This window comes from Poecilia latipinna, unplaced genomic scaffold (assembly GCF_001443285.1).
Source record: "Poecilia latipinna isolate Pla-1442-1.1 unplaced genomic scaffold, P_latipinna-1.0 Scaffold1278, whole genome shotgun sequence".
Taxonomy (NCBI): domain Eukaryota; kingdom Metazoa; phylum Chordata; class Actinopteri; order Cyprinodontiformes; family Poeciliidae; genus Poecilia; species Poecilia latipinna.
The window spans coordinates 83453-105076 of record NW_015113894.1 but is presented as its reverse complement, the minus strand read 5'-3'; the positions used below and the strand labels follow the sequence as shown (position 1 = coordinate 105076).

General features: G+C 39.6%; 3 protein-coding genes across 7 annotated transcripts in view; 1 reads left to right on the top strand and 2 right to left on the bottom strand.

The window, feature by feature from the left end:
* LOC106961219 (uncharacterized protein C1orf21 homolog) overlaps positions 1-2011 on the bottom strand; it is a 31045-nt gene extending 29034 nt beyond the window's left edge. Inside the window, exon 1 of one of the 2 annotated variants that reach the window (XM_015054792.1) lies at positions 1810-2011. The gene's annotated coding sequence lies outside the window, so the exon portion shown is untranslated. The remainder of the gene's footprint in view (positions 1-1809) is intronic. The other variant, XM_015054793.1, reaches the window with a different exon arrangement.
* A 2239-nt stretch (positions 2012-4250) lies between these two features.
* edem3 (ER degradation enhancer, mannosidase alpha-like 3) lies at positions 4251-17721 on the bottom strand. Of its 2 annotated transcripts, XM_015054796.1 has the most exons (21): positions 16789-17721; positions 16650-16695; positions 16454-16554; positions 15313-15352; positions 14724-14836; positions 14407-14560; positions 13968-14102; positions 12178-12283; positions 11881-11978; positions 11178-11303; positions 11000-11083; positions 10141-10224; positions 9809-9933; positions 9445-9616; positions 9209-9354; positions 8402-8546; positions 8025-8216; positions 7089-7254; positions 6607-6792; positions 6223-6270; positions 4251-5481 (listed from the first exon to the last, which is right to left on the bottom strand). In XM_015054796.1, exons 1-21 carry the CDS (start codon positions 16875-16877, stop codon positions 5126-5128), a joined length of 2712 nt encoding a protein of 903 aa, XP_014910282.1. In that variant the 5' UTR covers positions 16878-17721; the 3' UTR covers positions 4251-5125. The 2 variants fall into 2 exon arrangements, with proteins under 2 accessions (XP_014910282.1, XP_014910283.1); XM_015054797.1 differs by lacking the exon at positions 6223-6270.
* Positions 17722-18433: 712 nt separating this feature from the next.
* Positions 18434-21624, top strand: part of npl (N-acetylneuraminate pyruvate lyase (dihydrodipicolinate synthase)) — an 11205-nt gene continuing 8014 nt past the window's right edge. Inside the window, exon 1 of one of the 3 annotated variants that reach the window (XM_015054800.1) lies at positions 18434-18584. The gene's annotated coding sequence lies outside the window, so the exon portion shown is untranslated. Of the gene's footprint in view, positions 18585-18667; positions 18755-18865; positions 19021-21624 lie in introns of those variants that run through there. The other 2 variants (XM_015054802.1, XM_015054799.1) reach the window with 2 other exon arrangements.

Here is a 21624-nt window from a genome sequence, read left to right as displayed (position 1 = left end):
AATAAAAAGAATTTCTGCCGCTTGTGTCTGAGCAGAGAAACATGTTACATCATAGCGGCTTGTCAGTGTACGGTAGCACTTCTTCTGTGGTGTCTTGTAATCACAAGGAGAACGGCTGAACTAACTCAGATGCTGAAAGATGTAAGTAAGACAAAAGCTTGAGAAACGTCACGTTATAATGTGAACTGATAGGTTTTCTTGTCTTGTAGTGATGTGTAAGTTAAAAAAAAACACATCCAGTTTATTTAGTGTGATCTGAGTAGCAAAAGAATATTTCAGCGTCTAATTAAGATTGTGCAATGTCAAAGGTACTGTGACGATTGAGATATTATGGGATTCTGAAACCCCACATTTTTCTGTTGTTCTTTTAGCTTTTATGGGAACTGGCATAATTAATACTTGTGTATATGCTAAAGGGAAATAGCAAGCAAAGGCAAAAGTATAAATGAATATGTTTAAAAAGATGTTCACTTGTATTTTGTACAGCCACTGCAAAACATCTGGGAGGACACCGTTCGGATTTCAAGAAACGTAGGCAACAACTGAATGCAGACTGGAATATCCAGATTTCATAACCAAAGCTCTTCTACTTTCATTTTGAACATGAGAAAGCACGCAGTCTGGCCAATATGCATCATCATGACTTTCAAATCCAAACAAGGCTTCATGCAGAACATCGGCATCCCCCACAACATCAGCCAAAAGTCAGCGTTAGGCACACCCGACACCATAATAGTCATTCCAGTCAACACCAGAAGGAAGAAGAGAACCCCACTGGTCAGCAGTCAGACTGAAAGTTCATTCAAACACATTCTAGCTCTGTCAATGGGGTCAAACTCCAGCACCAACACAAAAGTTGAACCAACTCAAAATGAATTTCAAAAATTGTCAAAAGTCCCCTGTCCTTCATGATGTTTACAAATTGTGCTTCCTCGTGTCATTGACCTAAATACACCCAAAGCATACATGTTTTCAGTTCGATTTGGTGGGTGGGGGGGGGGTACATAACTGGATAATATCTTTAATTTGTTGTTGAGTTGTGCTGGAGTAGCTGGTGAGCTTAAATTCCGGGGTTTGGGGAACCCAACGTGAAATCTGCTTAGGGTTTTTCATACAACCTTGGAGCAGCTCTGCATTAATAAATAACTGCTCGATATAACACACCGAAGAGCCGAGCGGGGAGTCGTTAAGTCACAAGGGTCCCTGTGCAGGAGCAGCGGCATGCAGCCCCGTGCAGCCCCGAGGCTCGAGCAGCTGTGTCTGGGCTGCATCACAGGGAGACACTGGGCGCTTTGTTTTCCCCCCCCCAGGGCAAGGCAGATCGGCGGGGGAGCGGGCTTCAACCCGAGTCTGTGTGCGGTTGGACTTCCTCGGTGTGTGGACGGCCTGCAGCCTCGCTGTGCACAGGTCTCCCCTCTGTCCGTCCTGAAACAGTCGGCCTCAGAGAGCAGCGGGACAGGGTGGCACAGCCAACCAGGATGAGTGGAAAATTTGAACTGCGCCGAGGCAAAGCTGTCCGAGGCGCCCCCCCCCCCCCGCCCGTCACACAGACTATCCAAAGGACGTCTCACTTTCGCTTCTTCTCCTGTCGTAATTAAAGCGTGAAAAATAACATCAAAAGCAGCAGTCGAGTCGTCTCAAGGAGCCCCGCAGACAACAAAATGCGAAGCTCCGTGTGCGCGGACGAAGGAGAGCGCCGGATAATCACGGCTCACTCAGGAAACAGCGAGAAATTACCCACAACGTGGCTCTGACTGGGGCATAAACCGCACCTTTGTGAGACCACTGGAAAGTAACTCACGTTTGTACTTACTCAGAGGAACCGGTGTGGCTCGGTCCACTGGAGGAACAGCCAGACAGCCGGGTCGTACGGTCTTCCGGGGCTGTGTGCCGGGGGTGAGAGCGGAGCTATGGAGACTGGGAAGCTGAGAGCTGAGAGGACTGAACGTAAACTGTGGCCTGCGTCATTTCATCAGGATGCCACTAATGCGCGGCGCGCAGCAATGCAGCCATCTTACCCCACCGACTCACCAATCACTGCTGGAGCCGAGCTGCTCAGAGCCTCTGGAGTCGGCGGTGACTGGGGCTGAGGGTTGGATCACACCTCTTTCTAATGCGAGGGATCCAATACTCTTAATTTGACCAACGTGACTGGAAATAAATAATTCAAATAGTGGCAGGAATTAACCGAATATTAAGGAAACTGTAATGCGTGCAGTTTTGAGGGTAGGGGTTTAAGGCTAACACATTTTTCATGAAGGTTCATTAGTAGACATAAGTAGAACAAAACTTGCAACCTGATGAAAAAAAAAAAGAATATATAATTGTCTCAATTGAGTATGGAGGACCAACAGTGCCACAACTCAGTGATTCATAAACTGTTAAAGCAGCGATATGTAACTTTTATTTAAAAAGAAAATTATACATTTGTTAAAAGTGTCACTATGTCCTGACTGTATAATAATATGAGAAAGATAATATAATAAAATAAAATAAAAACCCTGAAAAATAAAACAAGCTCCTCTGCCTCCTCCTTGTGGTCCGACTGCCACCTGCAGAAATACTCTGGTCGAAAACAACTAATCAGGGTCAGGATGAATTTCCTTGGCACTGTCAAGACCTCCTCACGACCTCCCTCACAGCAAATTCACGTTCAAGACTGATGCATTGCTGCTACTGTGCCAATGAAGAAGAAACAACCTAATATAACAAAACAAAACTGTTTATCCACCATCATCGGTGGCCATGCTTACTAGCCTGCGCTTCATGACAGGCTCTGCTGTGGAGGAGGAGCTAGCGCTTAGCAGAGAGCACGGGGAGACTGTGAGCAGTGCATGGACAAATATGATTGATAATTTAATTAATAAAGTATTTAATTTAAAAAACATCACAAAAACCTTCTCATGGCCCTCCAAAACACACAAAATAATTAAGTAAATTGTGACTTTTTGGTAGTAAGATACATATTTTATTAACTATATATTTTTATTCCCAATTTTAACAAATTAACAATTCATTAAGGTAACAACTTGACTTGGGTCATAACATAACTAATGACACTATAATTTTATTTAAGTTTTTCTAATAAAATAAACATTTTAATTACATAATTTTTCAAGAAGAAGTTCAACTGAATAAAGTAACACATTAAAGCAGCAATTGCATTATCATTTATTCATTGTGCTTTTGGTCCTCTATGTGCAACAGGGTTGTGTGAAATAATTAGAAGTTAGTTAGATTAGATTTAGTTTTTTTTGTTATAGATTTTACTGATTACATTAATTCCTGACATTCAGCTAATTAGCTGTTTTCATTCCCAGTTTTGACTAATTAAAACATTAATGATTTCACTCAGTATTTATAATAGAATTGTGCTCCATACAAAATTAGCTGATTGAGTTTATTTGAATCAACGTTTCTGTTTTTTAAAAAAACTAATTTGACTATAAAAAAAAACAAAACAAAAAACAAAAACAAAATATATATATATATATATATATATATATATATATATATACATACATTGACAGTAAAAAGACAGATGGATTTCACAAGATAGTCTTTAAAAAAGTGTGATGGGAAAAAAACAACAACCTCTATTTATTCTTCTTCTGCATTTGAGTTGACGTCACCGAAACCACAACAGTCGAGCTGATCAGCTGGTATTTGCAAGCAACTTTTGACAGTTTTTGACAGAAAAGTCTGGTTAGCGCCCATCAGCATGACAGTTCAATTCATACTCTTGTTAATAATCTGTAAGATATGAACTCACTTCCTATTACTTCCTATTTGTTTATTTCAGCAGCATTCTGAAGTAAATCTATAGAAATTCACAGAAAGGCAAGACTATAGTAATATATTTTTTTATTTAGCATTAATTTTTCTGTCTCAGCACTCTTTCATAAGACCATAATGCCTCTGTGCATACTGAGAATTTTCCAATTACATGTGTGTCATGTTGAGTCAAGTGATTTGATGTGGGCGTCCGCCCACTGTTTATAGAAACGTATGTCGGAAAGAAGCGATTTGCAAGCCTTCAGCCTTGACTCAAACATTCCCATTATTTTGATGTCAAGATGTGCTCGCTATTATTTCTCAGATTTATGACAGCTTTTTCCACCTACTTGGTTTCAACCATGCCCTCTCCCTAATGTGTAATTATTCACATTTAAAAAGAATTTTCCAAACAATCTCAAGCAGCAAACTGAGTAAAAGGTTTCACTGAAAAACACAATGAGCTCAAAAAGATGAAGACAACTTAGTTTTCGATCTTTATTGAATCTCATCCTTTCAACTCATCGATCTCTGCTTCTTCCAGAGTCCAGAGAGAGAATCAGTTCTTCCAGCGCCCTCCAGTGGCGGCCTGTGGTTGCGCTTTAACACAGAGAGAGCGGGTTTTGCGCCAATGTGGTCCAGAGAATGTTGTTTCTGTTTGGAGGTCAGTGACTGGGCAAAAAGCACTGTAGTCTTTCAGTCAGTCTACCTGGGCAAATAAATATTTTACATATCTTGTCATATTATATATATATAATGATATAGAAATGATAGGTTTTGTAATCTTTTGTCAGACATAGAACCATAAAAATATATTTATCTTACCAATCTTCCCCCGTAATAATTAGTTGTTTTTTTTATATATATATTCTAATGAAAGTCTGTGATGAGCCCCAAAATCAAAACATTAAATGTTAAATCACATGTAATCTGCGCTCTCAAATAAAATCAGTTGGTCAATGGATTTACGACTGAGACGACGGAAGTTCAACTGAGTAAAAGTGGTCAGAAATGCATAGACAGGAAAAACAAGAGTAGGAAGAAACAGATTGGAAAATACAGTACAGTTACGTACAGTTTCAAGCGATCTGGTCCGAGTCATTAAAAAACAAAAGAACGCACAGACAGAAACTGTTCCAGAAAGTGAGGTAAGACCCATGGTCTCTTAACTCATTATCTACCAAATGACTCCCACAGTTACAGCAAAGGGGCGCTGCCTTTGCAGGTAAAACCTTTCGCAGAGGGGTAAAATAAACCTTTTAAGACAGCTCCCTCTGTGTGAATGTCCCCTCTCCTCTCCCTACGCTGCGTTAAACCCGCAGTTGAAGAGCAAATATGTGTCTAACGCCTGTCAGAGCTCATCCTTCTCCATCTGCTTGAAAGCCTCCAAGTCTTCCCGCCAATCAGCCAGCAGCTCGTCCACTGACTGGCTGCTGGAGTCCGTGTCGCCTCGAGGCTCTTGCGTCTTCTCGGAGTCTCTCTCCTCTTTGGGCCGAGCCGTTTCCGCCTGTGGATCTACGGCTTTTTCCTCCTCTTCTTTTATGACTTCCGCCACAGGACTCACCTCCTCCTGAGCAGGAGTAACTTCCTCAGGAGCCGATTCATCCAACTCCTCCGTGCTCATTTGTGACTGGCTATCGGGTTCAAATGAAGTGGGAGTCTTTGCCTCGGTTTGACAGTCCTCCTCCTCTTCTTGCACATCCGCACCTAGGCAGGAAGCACGGGTGTGAGATGAGGCGTTTTGCATAAAAATGAGTACAAGTCACACATACTTTTTCTTTTTTCTGCCAGTAATCCACACACGCTTCCATTCCAGGTCAAAAATAGAACAGTTTTTATAAAGAGGCTGTCACACTCGAACAGCATGGTGCTGATCGTGAGTCATGTTTCCTGCAGGATATAGCTTTCCTCACATAGCTGTGTAGCCAAACTGAGAGCCAACTGATAAATGGAAAAAAAACAACAAAAAAAAAACAGCACTATGATTTTTTTTAACTAAAGCTGGCAGCAGTGTTTGTCCTGATTCTAAAAATACAGCTGATTGTAACTGAGCAGTTTTCACTTTTAAAGAAATAACGACAGCGCAGACGGATACACGCAGGAATCACCAACGCTGGTTTCCAAATCCCACACCGATTTCATTTCACATTTTTATTACACTCAAATATCCAGGCAGCCCTTTTGTTGAGGAAGGGAGGAAGAAGGAACAGATGGATGGACGCTTGGGTAAAAGAAATGGATGGATGGACAGACAGATATATGGATGGAAGCTCCTGCTTTCGGGTTATGATCATAACTGATCTGGGTTTGTTCAGCCAGTTTCATATTAATTCTAAACACCTGAAACTGAGATGTGAGTTTATATGGATATATGGATGCAAACGTTCCAGTTTTACTTGAAGAGAAGAGGAACAGACAAAGAAAGTGGGAGAAGAAGAGATCACTTACTGCCCTCAATCAGGCTCCCAGGAAGAGGTTTACCTTTGAATATGGCTGCTGCTCACCAACAGGAGTGAAGGCAGCAAGTAAGGAACAGAAAACAAGTAGAAGGGGGGAAAAGAAAGGTAAGGTTACAAGACATAGAGGAAAAAATAATCAGAAAAAGACTTGGATACGAGGTGATGGATCTGCTCCATCATGTCTCGTTATAATCGCAGGGGGTTGGGTGCCTTTGAATAATTCCCTAAATCATTTACACCCCGTGTTTTGTTTTACACAGCTAAGCACATAATGAGGCTCGGCTGATGGGGAGAGTGGAGCACAGTGACGTGATCAGACTTGCAATGAGGAATATGTGAAGTTTGGCGCTCGAGGAAAGGAACAATGTCGCACCTCTGTCTCTGGCTTTGTCGCTCAGCAACACCTCCACCTCTCTGTACTCCTTCAGCGCCTCCAGCAGGATGTTCCCCTCCTTATGAAACAGGAAGAGGAGGGGCAGCGTGATGTCGTCCGTGCTGCGGCCGTCTCCGGCCATCTGGAACAGAGGAGCCGTGTCGCTGCTGCTGCCCTCGTTGTCATCTGAAAGCAAGAACGCAAGTTAATGAGCCGAACTATATGCTTTTTTTAAAATTATTTTACTGCACTTATTATAGCACTCTTTTATTAAAAAGGAAATATTGAAAATGTCATGAATATACAAGGAAGTTTGATAAAGCCCTGTTGCTCCCACGAAGCTCTGTTTAAGCGATAAGCCATCATGTCGGGTGCAGCGGCCTACCAGACTGGATGTCTTCAAAGCTAATCCAGTTATTGCTCACTAATCTAGTCACAGAGTAGTCAGCATCTGTCTCGGGCAGCTTGCTGTCCGCACTGACCGATGACTATGCCTCCGATGGCGCCGGCCTTCTGGATGTTCCGGGCCTTCTCCGCAAACATGCACTGACCGCGCTGCAGCAAGGCGATGTGGCCCTGGACGTACTCGGCGTTGGTGATCTCGCTGCAGCCGCTGTACGGCTCGGCCACCGTGACGAAGCCCCGTACCTGCATGAAACACGAAAAGAGCTAAGAGGCAGCACGCCATGTCAAATAAAAGTACAACTCCATCTCTAAGTGTGACATATTCTGCACAAGCAAAACCACAAACTTCATGTCATGTATGAGAATTTTATGATACGGAGTAATAATTGAAGTGTGGTGTGCATTATATTGTCGCAGCTTTGCATTTCCTGGTACTTGTATCATTTTCCTTTCACTTTAAAGTTAATGCACTAATTTGTGTTGGTCCTTATCTTAAAGTAAAAAAAAAAAACATATCTATCCATCTAGTTATTTATTCGTCCCTCCTTCTCTTTCTCTCTCTATATAAATACATATAAAAGTAATTGATTATTTTATAGACTATTCTGACAGCTAACTGATTTATTGCATTTAAAAAATTGCCACGTTCTGCAAAAAGAATTAAGCCTTTTTATTCAATGATAGAAATATATTAGATACAGTTAAACAAATACTTCGTCTCAGATTTTAAATGAAAAAATAAACATTTTGTTACCTAAAATATATGAATTGGTTGATGCTTAGTTGCTTATGGTAAAGTACATTGACTTCTGTGTGAAGGGGTAGACTATGTAAGATTTATGTTTCATCAAACTACTCCTTTTCATCAGTTTTGGCTTAATTACTGCTCAGAATATGTTGTTTTTTTTTTTTGTTGTTGTTTTTATTCCCCCCCAACTAATGGAAAATAACACAAAAGTAAACTAAAAACAGGGAAACGTTTATTTACACTTTTGGCAGACAGAAAAACTTACCCCTGTGGAACTTTTGGAGAGGTCGGTGCCAAACTGCGCCGGTCCCGCAGTCAGCACCACTCTACCAAAGAACGGATGGGAGACGATCTGGATGGCTCTGGGAGGAAGCTGCTCCTTCTGCTGCTGGCTCGACAGCTCCATCATCTCCTGCATGAAACGCACCCCGTCCTCTGCTGCCACCGCGCTCACAGCCTAGGTGTAGGTGCGCACAGAGTGGGAGAGGAGACAGCCGTCGTTAAAGGATTCAGCCGGGAAGACACCGAAAATAACAGAGGTGTGATACAATTCTATCTGCCAGGAATAAACGGATAAACTGTATGCTAGTTTTAATGGGAATCAGCTGTGTATCTGCTGCGTCGTCCTGCTGCGGCGTTAACCTGTGTAGCATGCTGGACCAGCTGCACCCTGCCATCTTTCAGGTGGATGAGACTGACTCCCATCCGTCGAAGCAGCTCCAGATGTTCAGGGTTGTTCGCCATAAAGTCCTGAGCCCTCAGGGGAGGACGGCCCATTCCAGGTTCCCTAAAAGGGCAGGAAATGATAAAATGCATATTTACTTGAACATTACGAGGCCTGAAACAATAACAAGTACTGCCGGATAATAAATTGTCCCAGAAATTGTTGCAATAAACGATTGTATTGTCACTTTGAGAACATTTTCAACTAATAATAATAATAATAATAATAATGGCTTATCAATGCAAGCATATATAAGAACAAAACTTTAATTTCTAAAGAAAATTTAACACTGGAACTAGAAGATCTTTTAAATGTCCAAAAACAAACAAAGAAAACAACCAAAGTGACAATAATTAAAGTGGATTATAAAGTCTCTGTCACCAAAGTTGTACTTCAAAAAAATAATCATTAAGCTGGTGGGGAAAACAGGAAAAAATGGCAGATAGTGCAAACTTACCCCATTGTACTGGACGCCCAGTATTAGCAGTGTGTCTGAAAGTGCCGGCTTTTCAACAACACTAAAGTGGGACATCTCTTAGACGACTGCTGTCCAATTTTCATTTTTAATTTATCATGCAATTAATTTATTTAGTGCTTATTGTGACAGGCTTCTTATGGGAAACATTAATACAATTATAACCGAAGCAGAAAACGAGCGATGCAGCCGACACAGTTACCCAAAGCGCGCAGGGCCAGGAGCCGGTTCAACCTGTACGTCTGCATACCTGTACGGGGCAGGACGGGGACAGCTCTTGTCGACGGCACTTCGAATCGGTTCTCTCAGGCTGCGAGGAAAGGCAGGGTCGGGAAACAGGAGCCGGGTGTTGGGACACGTCCAGTCAAAGTTGGAGTCGTCCAGTTCCTCATCGGACTGAAACGTCCACAAAAGTTTTTTGCCGTTATTGGAAGCGAAACGGTGCTTCCGGCAAATTTTTTTCTTTTTACATATTCTTTAGGTTACCGTTTTGTTTGAGGGAATGGACGAGGCGTTAGGGGCTGTAGAGAGAGACAGAGGCAGTAAGTGAGCCTCGGTTGTGAAGACGTAGTCCTCCACATCAAAGGGAATGTCTTCTGCCTCAGCAAACAGCAGGAAGAGGTATTTAAACATCTCGGCAAGGAAAAACGAGTCCATTCTGAAAAGAAACAAACGGGGTGTGAAGCATAAAGCAGGATTTAGTTCCTTTAGCTACAATTTGCTTGCAGCATAATAACCACAATTGGATAAGTATTGTCATACATATAATAGATATCTAAATATTGCAACCACTTCTATTCAGTTTATTTTCATTGCAAAAAAAAAAAAAAGTGAATCTGTTTGGACTTACCGGTCTTCGTGGCTCCCGGTGCGCACATCCTTCATAGCAGCAAAACCGCAAGGAACCCTAGCAAAGCGGTTGAGGTTGTCCAGGATGGTGCGTCCTGCCTCCAGGTAGTAAGGGTCTCCTGTGGCCTGGTGGAAATGGGAGGAAGCAGGTTGGGAAAAAGTCAGTACGTCAGCTGTGGAAGCTGCTCCACTTGAGCGCAGTCTTAGGAAAAAAATGATTTATTTGCTACTTGAGGTGGAATAAATCACAAAAGTGATGCATGGTAATGGATATTTCCCTCTTGTGCCAGGGCAGCGAAAACACAGCGTTAAGGCAGTCGTTTGGTAAATTACCTTATAAAGGAAGTAGGTGCTCTCTGCGAATTCAGGCCTCAGGGGATGCTGAGCCCAGTGCACCCTGAAGTCAGTAGTGAAGGCCTGAGGACGGACAGAGGAGGGCGCAGCGGTCAGCACGTTAAAGAGAATGAGGCCAGCAGATGAAGCTGCAACATACACTCATATAGTTGGATGGTCATGTCTCGACAGACCTGCAGTTCAGTCATATTCTTTGCATTTTAAGAAGATGAATTAAACAGATCTCTGTTAGATATTGAAAGCTTGGGATATTGCTTCATAACCTAACCTTGTTTTAAACTTCCCCACATGGTTCTCTCTGACCTGCAGTGATGGGAATAACAGCGTCAAACTGTACGAGTTCCCTGTTTGTAATTCTGTTTAGTGTCCATTTATTGAATCAAATATACAACTTTATGATAAACATGTGAATTTATATCCTAACATTTCATTAAGAGGGGTTTATTTACACCAATTTAGCATACAGAAGAATATGCTCAGAGAAACATGGCAGTCGCAGCATCATACTGTGAGGACAACGAATTGTTTCTTTTCCCTTCACAATTTTGTACTTAAATCCTAAAAGAAATACACAGAGGTTTATGGGCTTTATACGATGAAATGTGCCTGAAGGTCAGTGTGTGCAGGACACTGTTCCTCGCCTGCTCGCATATCCAGCGGATGATCAGCGGAGGTTTATTTTAGAGTTGGGTTTCTGGCTTTCTAAATGGGCTCGTGCAATCAGAGCTGCTTTCCTAAACAGCACAGCCTGCGCAGGCCACAAGTGATAATTTGATTCTTTCATTTGTGGCAGAATTCGAAACCAGCACGCAGCGTCTGACAGAGTGAAGCAGATTACCTCTGGGAGGAAGTTGTGTTTTTTGGTAACTTGGTACAACATCTCGTGAGTCTCGATCGCAGGGCGGATGTCTCCCTTCAACACCTGAAACACACGCAACGTATATTCATGTCAACGAAACGCCAAAACGACTCGACAGGCGACCTGATCCATTCGGCAGAACGGGTTCTAGTCGGACCTGAAGTCCCGGGAAGAAGGCCAGCAGAGAGTCCATCCAGGTGCGAGCAGGAAGTAGGGGTTTGTGGATGTGGACGTCCAGCAGCAGAGGAGGCTGGCTGATATACTTCATAATGGATGCATAGTGCTACATGGGAGGTGTGAAGGAGAAATGGAATATAGAAGAGGACACTTTTAGATGCATGGAGTATGAAGATGAACATTCACAGACTAAAGAGCTTAACGCCCTTAAAATTGTGACGTTAAGCTTTCCTAGCTTCATTAAATATTTCATGCTAAGTAAGAACCAATCAATAAAAAAATGTATTATTCACTAAGAGCTTAATGCTGGAAAACCAATATGGTTTGATAGGGCGTGACAAAAGTCTGTCTACAGGTTTACTTTGAATCAAATTTTCCAATCACGGTCCTGAAAAATAATACAGAAGAGGGAAAACTCTCACATCAGACCACTGAAGCTCTTCTAACAGCGGATAAATGGATGTGTTCATGAACCTTCGCATCACTCATTATACAAAACAGATCGATAGATTATGTCTGGGACCTTAAAAGCATGGCGAGGAAAATTATTTAGGACCTGAGAGAGAAGCTTAAAAGCATAGCATTGCGTCAGCTTGTGAGGGATGCTCTTATGACAAATGTTCTGAAGACAGAGGAGGAATCGATTTACTCAACGCTGTGTGTGTGTGTGTGTGTGTCCTCACGATATTAAAACGCTGCAGAAACAGGTCGTCTCCCAGGAGGATGTAGGCCTTTAGCAGGTATTCATAGTACGAGTCTATTCCGGCTCCGACTCCGCTGTCTGCAAGCGGCAAGAGAAAGGCGGCTTTCAACGGGATTTTCAATGCAAGGTACAAAAACGTTTGAGCCCATACGACCTTTAACTTTATCAAAGCAACTCAAATTTTTACTCTGCTTTTTAACTGACCAGAAAGCTACACCTTTCCACTATGACCAGTCTGCAACTCGGTCTCCCATCCCCACACTCTGCATCATCTCACCTCTTCTGACCCACTCTCCTGAGTGGATGTTGATGGTGGTTCCCACCAGGTTGCTGTTTCTCTGCCTCTTCTCCCACAGAAAGTCCAGCGCCCTCCGAGCATGGTCCTGTCAGCGCGTGAAGAATAAGTTACTATAAATCCAAAATCTACAGTAGCTCTCTGCTGTGAATGAATTACTGACTGACTCTGTGCTTGTTCAGCAGTTTACTGCCGCACCAAGGAAATTAATCAGTCTACGACTGAAACGACAAAACAGTCTACCTTGCAAAAGTATGTGTACCTTGAACATGGATGCAACTAATGATTATTGTAGTAATTTATTATTATGTTGATTATTCCGACGATTAATCAGATTTAAAAAATTGGCACATTCAGCAGATATTTATTTTTAACCATCATACAGTAGTAGAAATACAATAAAAGATGCAAATACATGAATAATTCAATTCCTTTTTTTAATAAAAGGAACATTTTATTGAAAAAAAAAAATGCAATACCGTAGTATTGCTTCAGTATATGCTTGATGATTTGGAGCAGAAAAAAATCATCTGCAGATGAAAGAATATTGTACAGTATTGTTTTATTTACTACTCTTACTATGTTGTTCCTTCAGTAAATTCCCTTTTTTACTCTGTATATTCCAGTATAATAGATCACTAAATTAGTTGACGAACATTTCAATAATTAATTAATCACGATTTATCTGATTAATAGTTTCAGCTCTAGTTACAATCACAAACTTCGAAGTATTTCGTTTAGACCTGACATAACCAACCATCACAAGGTAGTACATAACTGTTAAGTAAAGGAATAACTGAAGCAAGGTTTTTATTTTTTCTGACTATAGACAGAACAGTGGAACTTTTCAAGCATTTGTTTTCAACCCCCTTCTTCTGATACTCCTAAATTAAATCCACAGCAGCTATAAGTCATGTGCTCTGCTTGCAACAAGTCACGTTGGTCCAAGCCAACAGACATTTTGGTGGCAGTTCAAAAAAAGACAGAAGACAAGGTACTGCTTGAGTGTTACGAGTAACACCTGCAGTATTTGTTTTTCCAACTGCACTACCTCAAGTCAAATATTTGCTGTGAAAAATACATCTGCATTCAAGCAAACAAATGCACCCAAGGCAGTCAGGAGCTCCTAGAGTTTTTTTTTTATTATTATTTCTGACCAGGTGCTTGTGTGCTTTTATTACTTTGTTTCATAAAAGTTACTGGGTTTTTTTTTTTTTGCTTTACTCTGAATTATGTAAGCTCCAATATTTTGTTCATTCTTCAACAGTTTTGCAAGTAAAACCTAAAACTTCAGAACATCTATCTTATACAACCAAATCTAGAACTTACGTTAATATGTATTGCTACATAATACAGGTCATTTTGTTCAGCAGCTGCCAATTTTCAGATTTCAGATTTACGAAGGCACATTTCCTAATTATTGGGTGTAATTAGAGTGAAAATAAGTTAAATCTGGCTAAAACTGTATTAAGTTTCAACAGATAGCTTACTTCCGTCTTATTTCATCATCTCCTGCGAACGTGATATTATAGAAGCTGCGTTGCATAAAGGGTGCAGCTGTTCAGTGCTGCCTGTGCAAATATCTATTCCGCAGGTCATAAACTTGTGTATCCATTACCATCAAAAAAAACAACATTACATAAGGTAATTTAGTGTGTTTTATTAATTAGACCAGTTTTTTTACTCAAATTAGTGTTTACTTATAAGCGGGTTTGTGGGGATTTTATGGGTTGGATATCATGCATGACATTTTCATGAATATTAATTTGTACCTCAAACACAGGGTCCCCAGTGAAGCGGCTTAAGGCAGCAAACTCCAGGATCATGGTGCCCGCGCACGCCGTGCAGGTGTCCGTTTCCGTACCGGTTCTCGTCTCTGGACCCCTGACGCCATGTTTCAAGTTTATCTTGTAATAAAAAAAAAAATAAAAAAAATAATAATGATTAAAAAAAGGTTTTCAAGACTCCACACAGAAGCAAGTCGAGCGTGAAAATGTGTTTAGAGATAAGACAGCTGTAGCCGGTGAAGCAAAGTGGAAAATGCAAATAAGTATGGAACTGAGACAGATCTCCATGCAAATGTAGATAAATTAATGAATTACCAACGACTTCCAACACAGATTATCGTTTCTGCTTTATGGAGCTATTATCACGCTGTAATGAACACTGCAAAATTCTCCCCACATGAAATTGAATGACAGTGAATCTCACCCTGGGATAAGGCAGGCCGCTGCTGGTGTTAAAGGCTGGCAGTAGTCGCAGTCCCAAGTCTTTGGCCATATGCAGGAGTTCGTCTTGGTACCACTGCATGTTCTGTCCTCCGTCCTTCAGCATCACGGCCATAGAATGACCACCGAGAAGACCCCTGTGGGACCACAGTTAAAAAAAATCAGTGCAATAGAAGCCGCTGCCTCTCCTGTTTTGTATTTGACATCCACTGTTTTAAACACTCAGCACACATTAAATAATGCAAGATAACTTCTTTTTTTTTTTTTTAAATATGCATAGGCAGACCAATCGAATCTCACCCAAGGACTCGAATGTTGGTTTCAAAGACCGACACCACAATGTCATTGTCCAGCCGCACATCAGACAGGACTCTCCTCACGGCGGCTTCAAACTCCGTCGTCTTGTTCAGAAGCTGCAGAAATAACCCAAAGATCATCCTTAGTTACAGACCTTAAGATAGTATGAAGTTTAGTTTTAAAAATTCAGAGAAACTAGGAGGATTCTGCTCAATTTGTAGTTTATGATTGCTTTGATCAATTTTGTTACATGTAAAATTCCACGATTATTAAGAAGTGGTTTATTTTGAAAATTATTTCCTTTTAACTAGACTTTTAGGATTGTATAAAACAAATCCATGCTGGGTTTTGCCCACTTCTTATATTTACTTAATTTTATAATCAGTAATTTGGGATGTTTTTTTTTTGGGGTTTTTTGTATAGAATTATTGCTCGGTTACTCCATTCTAATATGTTTTTGTTGAAATTTCACAGTAGCTATTCTTCTGGAAAAAAAAAAAAAACCCTGCAATACTCAAATAATTTTCCAATTAATTTGCTAAATTTTTATCATGTAAGCTTACCAAATATTAACAAAATAAACAATACTCACCACCAAAGTATCCAAGGTGTCTATAAGCGTCAAAGAAAATCTGGCAGATAAACCAACAAATAAAGTTAATGAGTGCTTTTGTTCAAATAGCAAATAAAGAGTTTACATTTTATTTTATTACTGAGTTTTACAGTATGTGTTGCAATGACAATTAAAAAAGTTATTTGAAATTCCTGACCTTTGTTGCCATATATCTAAAAATAAAATCAACTCTTTTTATTAAAAATGACGCTTCACTACAATAGTGACATCTAGTAGAGCAACTGAACTGCCAACTATTTCAATGTATTTATTTATTTTTATGTAGTTTTTTTTTTTAACGAAGAAAACAAGTTTGTGCATACAAACCCAAGAACAAAATAACAAGCTGCCAAGCTTCACAAGACAGCTTGAAATTAAATCGTATTTTGAAAAGTAAACCCAACCTTTAACGATCATCACAAGGAAGCAGAGTGAAAATTGCTTAAAAAAATAAGAATTCCCATCATGCTGTTAGTTTCAGGGTTTTGCAAGCGTCAACACTGAAGTGTTTATCATTATTATCAAAGCATGACTAATTCATTTAGCGCTATTTTTTTCCACAATAATATAAAACAACAAAGTAATAGCTCATCTCTATGTCACACTTATCATTGCAATCTAGCCAAAACACAAAAATAACACATGTAGAAGCTAAAACACATAGAAACAGACATTATAATCTTAGTTTCAGATCTGAATCTTATGTGATGTGGCAGAATCTTTCTTCATTTTCTGTGCTTCACACAGACTTCCTCATCATCTCATGTTTATCCAAACGCTCAAATGCAAATTAAACTCTTTTTTAGGAAACTTAAAACCTTATTATATCACATCAGTTCTGCATTTCACTCCCACATGACTGCTCTTTTTATATTAAATAATTTTTCTGACTGTACTTTTCCAAATAAGATGCAGTGCTTTTCTTAATCAGTTAAACTATGCCATTAATGTGTTATATATACACATAAAAAAGCCAAGTGTATAAAGATTCAATCCAAATTTGCAGTTTGCTCTCTCACATCTGCGAGCAAACAAGCTAAACCCTGAGGGGCCATATCGGCATCACTGTTTCCATTAAAACAAGGAAGGCCGAGGGGTGGCAAGGCAGAATGCTACCTACTTCCCAAGTGCATCATCCACATCTCCTCGACTGGGTTCAAGGCCACGTACTCTCCCTCTGCAAGTCAGAGGCATGAGCTCGTCTGCTGGGTATGCATGGTCCTAGAATAAACACAAACATTCCTTGAACTCCATGCCACGAACTTCATACTTCGCTGTTTTTTGAAAGGTGGTAATAAAGTAGGACCAAAACTTACCATGTAATTCTGATATGCATGGTCAAACATCTCTACCACTTGGTTCCTTTGGTAAAACCACAAAAATTAGCGAAATTCTGCAGGGTTAAACAGTTTTTTTTTTAAATCATACATCAATCAGTGTTCCTGTGTAACTTACCTAAACTTTTGTTTCTCTTCCCGCGACATAGCCTCTCCATAAGACCATAATGCCCCGAAGAGCATCAACAGGCACAAAACAGGCGGCATGTTGTGATGTGTTGAGATGATCGCAGCAATGTGCACTCAGCTGCAGTTTATGTTAAATATTTAGTCATTACCACTGCTCTAATCCAAATGGACACCATGGCACCCTTCAAGCACATTTAAGTCCAATCACGTCTTCGTGAATTTGAGCTACCGACAACTAAGTGCAATCAGAAGGTTGGGAGGAATGTTGTTTCTACAAAGTATTAAAGAAGAGAGGCGGAGCAGTGCAAACAGTTTCAGGTCCTGTTTAACTTTCCAAGCTGCCACCTGAACCCATGCGACAAGTAAGAGACCGACTTTCATACAACGCATTCAAGCAAACCCACTCAGTTAAATGAAGCCAAATATGACACTGACAACCACGGTTCAGTATACAAAAAAATTATCTAATCTTTTAGTAATTTAGGTCAACGATAAAAACATAAATGCGTACCGCCTTGTTTTAAGCTTCACTTATACCAAATAAGATTAATCAAATAATTCAAAAACCATACCAAATGACACCAAGGAGTCCTATTAGTACAAGTTCCCATTGTCAGCGAGTTAGCATTTAAAGAAACAAGTTAATTATTTCCTCCGCTTGACAGTATTTCGTCTTTCGTCAGCAGCCGAGCACTTGTCAGAGCTTAATTAGCTAGCTATGCTAATAAAGAACCCTAGTAATGGCAAGAGTTTTATCTGGAATACTAAACATATTGAAAATAAGCGTCCACATTGTTAAACTGTGAAGCTGGCCCGTGTCGTTTGGAATATAAAGTGAGTAAATGCACCGAGTACAAGGATTCCGCTCAGAAACTAGCCGTCTTCCTAACCGGATACTACTCCGAAAGAAACGTCAACAACATCCGTTTTGTTATTTTTACCCCAGAGCTTAGTTTTTCAGGTGCAATTTTACTTTAGCCACATTCACAATCCTCATCATAATTTCAAAATCAATTCATAAGTTTTTAAACTGCAAAGTTTTGTGTTGTTTAGTTTATATATTTGGGTTTACATGGAGGTAAACCGCTTAAGCGGAAGCTACGCCTGAAAGTCTCTACTCAGGGTTTACATTTTGGATTTTTCGTCACCTTCCGTCGTGTTCCCTTTCAGATCGACTCGGAAACAAATGTTTCCCACCATACCAGCTCCTTCCAGTCCCTTAAGTCTCCACCAGTATACACTTTTACATTTCTCTCTCTCACACACACACACACACACACACACATAGTATTTATTTTCTTACTTCACTATAAAGCAAGAAAAAAAAATTATTCGTTAATACAAGTGTAAAATGAGTTATACAGGCATATCTGAGCTGTTGCTGACATTTTTGTTAAAAATGTTGGAGTACCAGTTCGTACTTTTTAGGCTCAGAACGTAAAAATTCAAGCTCTGAGCAATACTTTGATTTGTAAAACAATTGTGGTTTTAATAGAAGTGTAGTCATTGTTGGTTAAATATTCTGAAGACAGTTTAACCCTTTTATGCGGGAATGTGTCGCCGGCGACACATCTAAATTTGCAGTTCCGTAATTCCACCACACGTAGCGCTATCTGAAAAATTCCAACGGACTTTGCTCTTTCCAGCAAGTATCGGGTTAATACGGCAACTTCACAGCTGCAGCTACAGAGAGCGTAATTAATCCGGGGGCACTTGTTTAACAGACGGCATATTGCGAAAATAACTTGCTGGACATTGAAAGTTCCAGTTGTTATCGATACATGGGTCATGTCATCTCACAGGACATTTAAAGAACTACTTACAATTAAAATAAGGAAGGTTTATTTAGGCAGACGCTTGAAACTCCTGCGTAAAAGGGTTAAGGCATCATGTGTGTTTCATGAATGGAAAACGTCGCCACATATATTTGGAGACTGTAATGCATGTATCGAAAGGTAAGATATGTATAATTTGATCTATATTTAGATAAATTTTCTGTTTATTTTGGTGTGTTTTTTTTCTTCCGTGTTACTTTTGAACTACACATCCCATGATCCATTGAGGTGTCAGTTAACACATGAGTTGACACTTCCGACATTTTCACATGACTAGCAAACCAGCAAATCACTGGCGAATGACAAATCCGGCTGAACAAAGCAGTAACTTCCATTCCAGAAAATAGCATTTATCCAGAGGACTAATTGAGGAACCACACGCAAAGGTATGATGAGAGTTAGATATGTCAAATGTTTCAACAAACTACAGAAACTGCACTGAATATTTTAATGTGTTTTTTGTTTATTCATGTTTTCTTTCTGTTTATTCTATATAGAATAAATAGAATGTTGGTTATATGAATAACAAACGTGTTTCTGTTAAAGTTGTCCGTTCTTGTTATTCTGTAATGCACGAAGATTAAACTGATTATATACTCACTAAAATACTCAAAACCACTAACACATTTGTGTTTTATTTTATTTACTTTATTTTATTACTGGATGTCAGTGACTGGCTACTGACATCCTGATTGATAGATTAGACGTTTTTCACTATCCTATGCATGTTAAATTTCACTTACTAAGACAGTTATGTCGTTTTCTAAAAAAACAGAAATATCCTCAAAAATGCTTAGTTAACGTTTTTTGGGGAGCGTTGACACATGCCTTATTGTCTCCTGTTTTTATAGCAAAGCCCAGAGTCAGGACATTTTGAAAGGATATGACTCTACAGGAAGTATTTAGGCAAGGAACGTGGTGTAGAAATTTAACATTTATTACAGAGTGGAGGAGATGGTGAAAAAAAACAAATTAGGAAAGCTTAGTGACTTCTTGAAGACGACTAAAGGAGAAAAAATATCTATACGTTGAAGATTAAATTGGAAAAATGCGTGAATAAATGTGCACATAATTAAAATTAAATTGGAAATCAAGAGAAGTGGAGAATAGTCCAAAGTTACCGAACAGGCAGACACCACATGAGACAAATGTTCCACAGGTTGAATATTTTATATGTATTCTGGAAGACTGAAGCTAAACCAAGTCGCTGAAAGATTTTGTTGCCTCAGGGGTTTGTTAGAGGACATTAACAAGCAACATCATGAAGAAGGAGCGCAACAGAGAGGCCATGGAGAAATAACAAAAGAACATTCAAAAAGTATAAAAGAGCATGAAGCACTGAATGTACTGACAGTGGAGAAAGTGGAGTAATATAGTTCAGTAGTTTACGGTCTCTGTAAACACTTCTGGAAATCAAACACAATAATTGATTGTGTTAATGTAATGTTATAGAGCCCACTAATGAGAAGCATTCTGTACTTGAATACTTGAGGCCTATTGTTGTATAACAAATTAAACATCTATAACTCAAAATAGTCCTACATTTAACTTGAGCTGCTGCTCAATGCTTTGCAGCGATCCCACTGTATTATAGATATTGAAGGTATTAAATTACATGCTATCATGCAGGACTAACAAAAGGAGAGACACAATTGGAGCAAAGAACAGAGAGAAAAATAACTCGGGGAATTAAAACTTAAAATGGAGTTAAGTTTTGGTTATTTGAAGAAAAATCATGGTAAAATGAAACATATCTGGGAAATATTAACCTCAGAATCACCACAGGTGGTTCTAAAAACCATCAGGAAAGCGCATCAATTAATTTTAATTTAAACATAAAATGTATGAAAGAGTGACTTACCAGTTGGGAATATTTGCAACAGATATCTTCACAGTTTTCTTTGGCTTGCAGGCGGACAAAGAGCTCAGGTCAGACGAGGTGATGTGATCAGACTCAGTTGCCATCTTAGAAATGCTACAGTGTACACAAACTGTCAAGAGAAGATCATCTCGTTGAACCATTCCTTAGCATTTTTTTTTTTTTGGACTAAAAGGGCTAATACAGATAAATAATTCTGTTTGGTGTCACCGGCAAACCAGGGATTAAATCTGCTGATGAAATTGACTTTAAAATAGCTAGCAATCGGCTTGAAAAGGTGAAAGAAAAGCAGTAATCCAAAGGAGCAGATTGGTAGACAAGGGAGAATACAAGTGGCAACCCATTGTACATTTGTTCACAGTAGATGGCGGTACATACTCAAGTTGTTTTGGAAGATACCAGAAGCAAACAGAAAGAGGGAAAAAATAAGTGTAACAACGTTGGGATTTTCTGGTGTTTGAACTGAGTAGATGCCTTAGTATTCTTCTTAGTACTAACGGTACTAAAACTGATTAAGAAGCTCAGTCCTATGCCTTTCTTTTTAAATCCACAGTTTAGTTGTACTTCCTTTTACTTTTATGTTTCAGTGATTCTTGAGAATAGGGACAAAANAATACATGAAAATGAATTAATTGCACATTTAAGTGAGATTTGACAACAATTTCACTGAAAGAGTCACAAAAACTGACGGAGTTGACAAAAAGCCAAACTACCTCAATTTATATGATGTTATTCTGAAGGAGGCCATATTGTAGCTCATCAGGTCCATGAAATCTTTACAGTTTACCAGAATTAAGCTTTTATTTCACAAAATTTCATCAAAGTTTTGAAAATCGTCAGTTATGGAGTTGACACATCATGGTTGTGACAAGCAACTTAGGAATAAAACAGAAGAAAAAACTAAATAATAACCAGAGCTAAGTAACTCTCTTAGCAAAGGAAAAGAAAATACGACGTCCTGGGGTCCTCAGAAGTTCTGGTGCCCCTTAATAATGCCTGATTTTTTTTTTTTTTATTATTTCTCAATCTTATGTGTGCAGATATGACAAATAATGTTTAGGAAATGTAAAGATGCTAAGGTCCAGGCTCCCAGTTGCAACATTTTTTTTTT

Excerpts from the sequence above, each read along its gene's own strand:
- edem3 (XM_015054796.1), bottom strand. The coding sequence starts at position 16,877 with ATGCCGCCTGTTTTGTGCCTGTTGATGCTCTTCGGGGCATTATGGTCT. Across the intron at positions 10,225-10,999 it reads AACACAACTTCCTCCCAGAG|GCCTTCACTACTGACTTCAG; the intron begins GTAATCTGCTTC and ends GTCCGTCCTCAG. Across the intron at positions 7,255-8,024 it reads TCTCCAAAAGTTCCACAGGG|GTACGGGGCTTCGTCACGGT; the intron begins GTAAGTTTTTCT and ends TGTTTCATGCAG.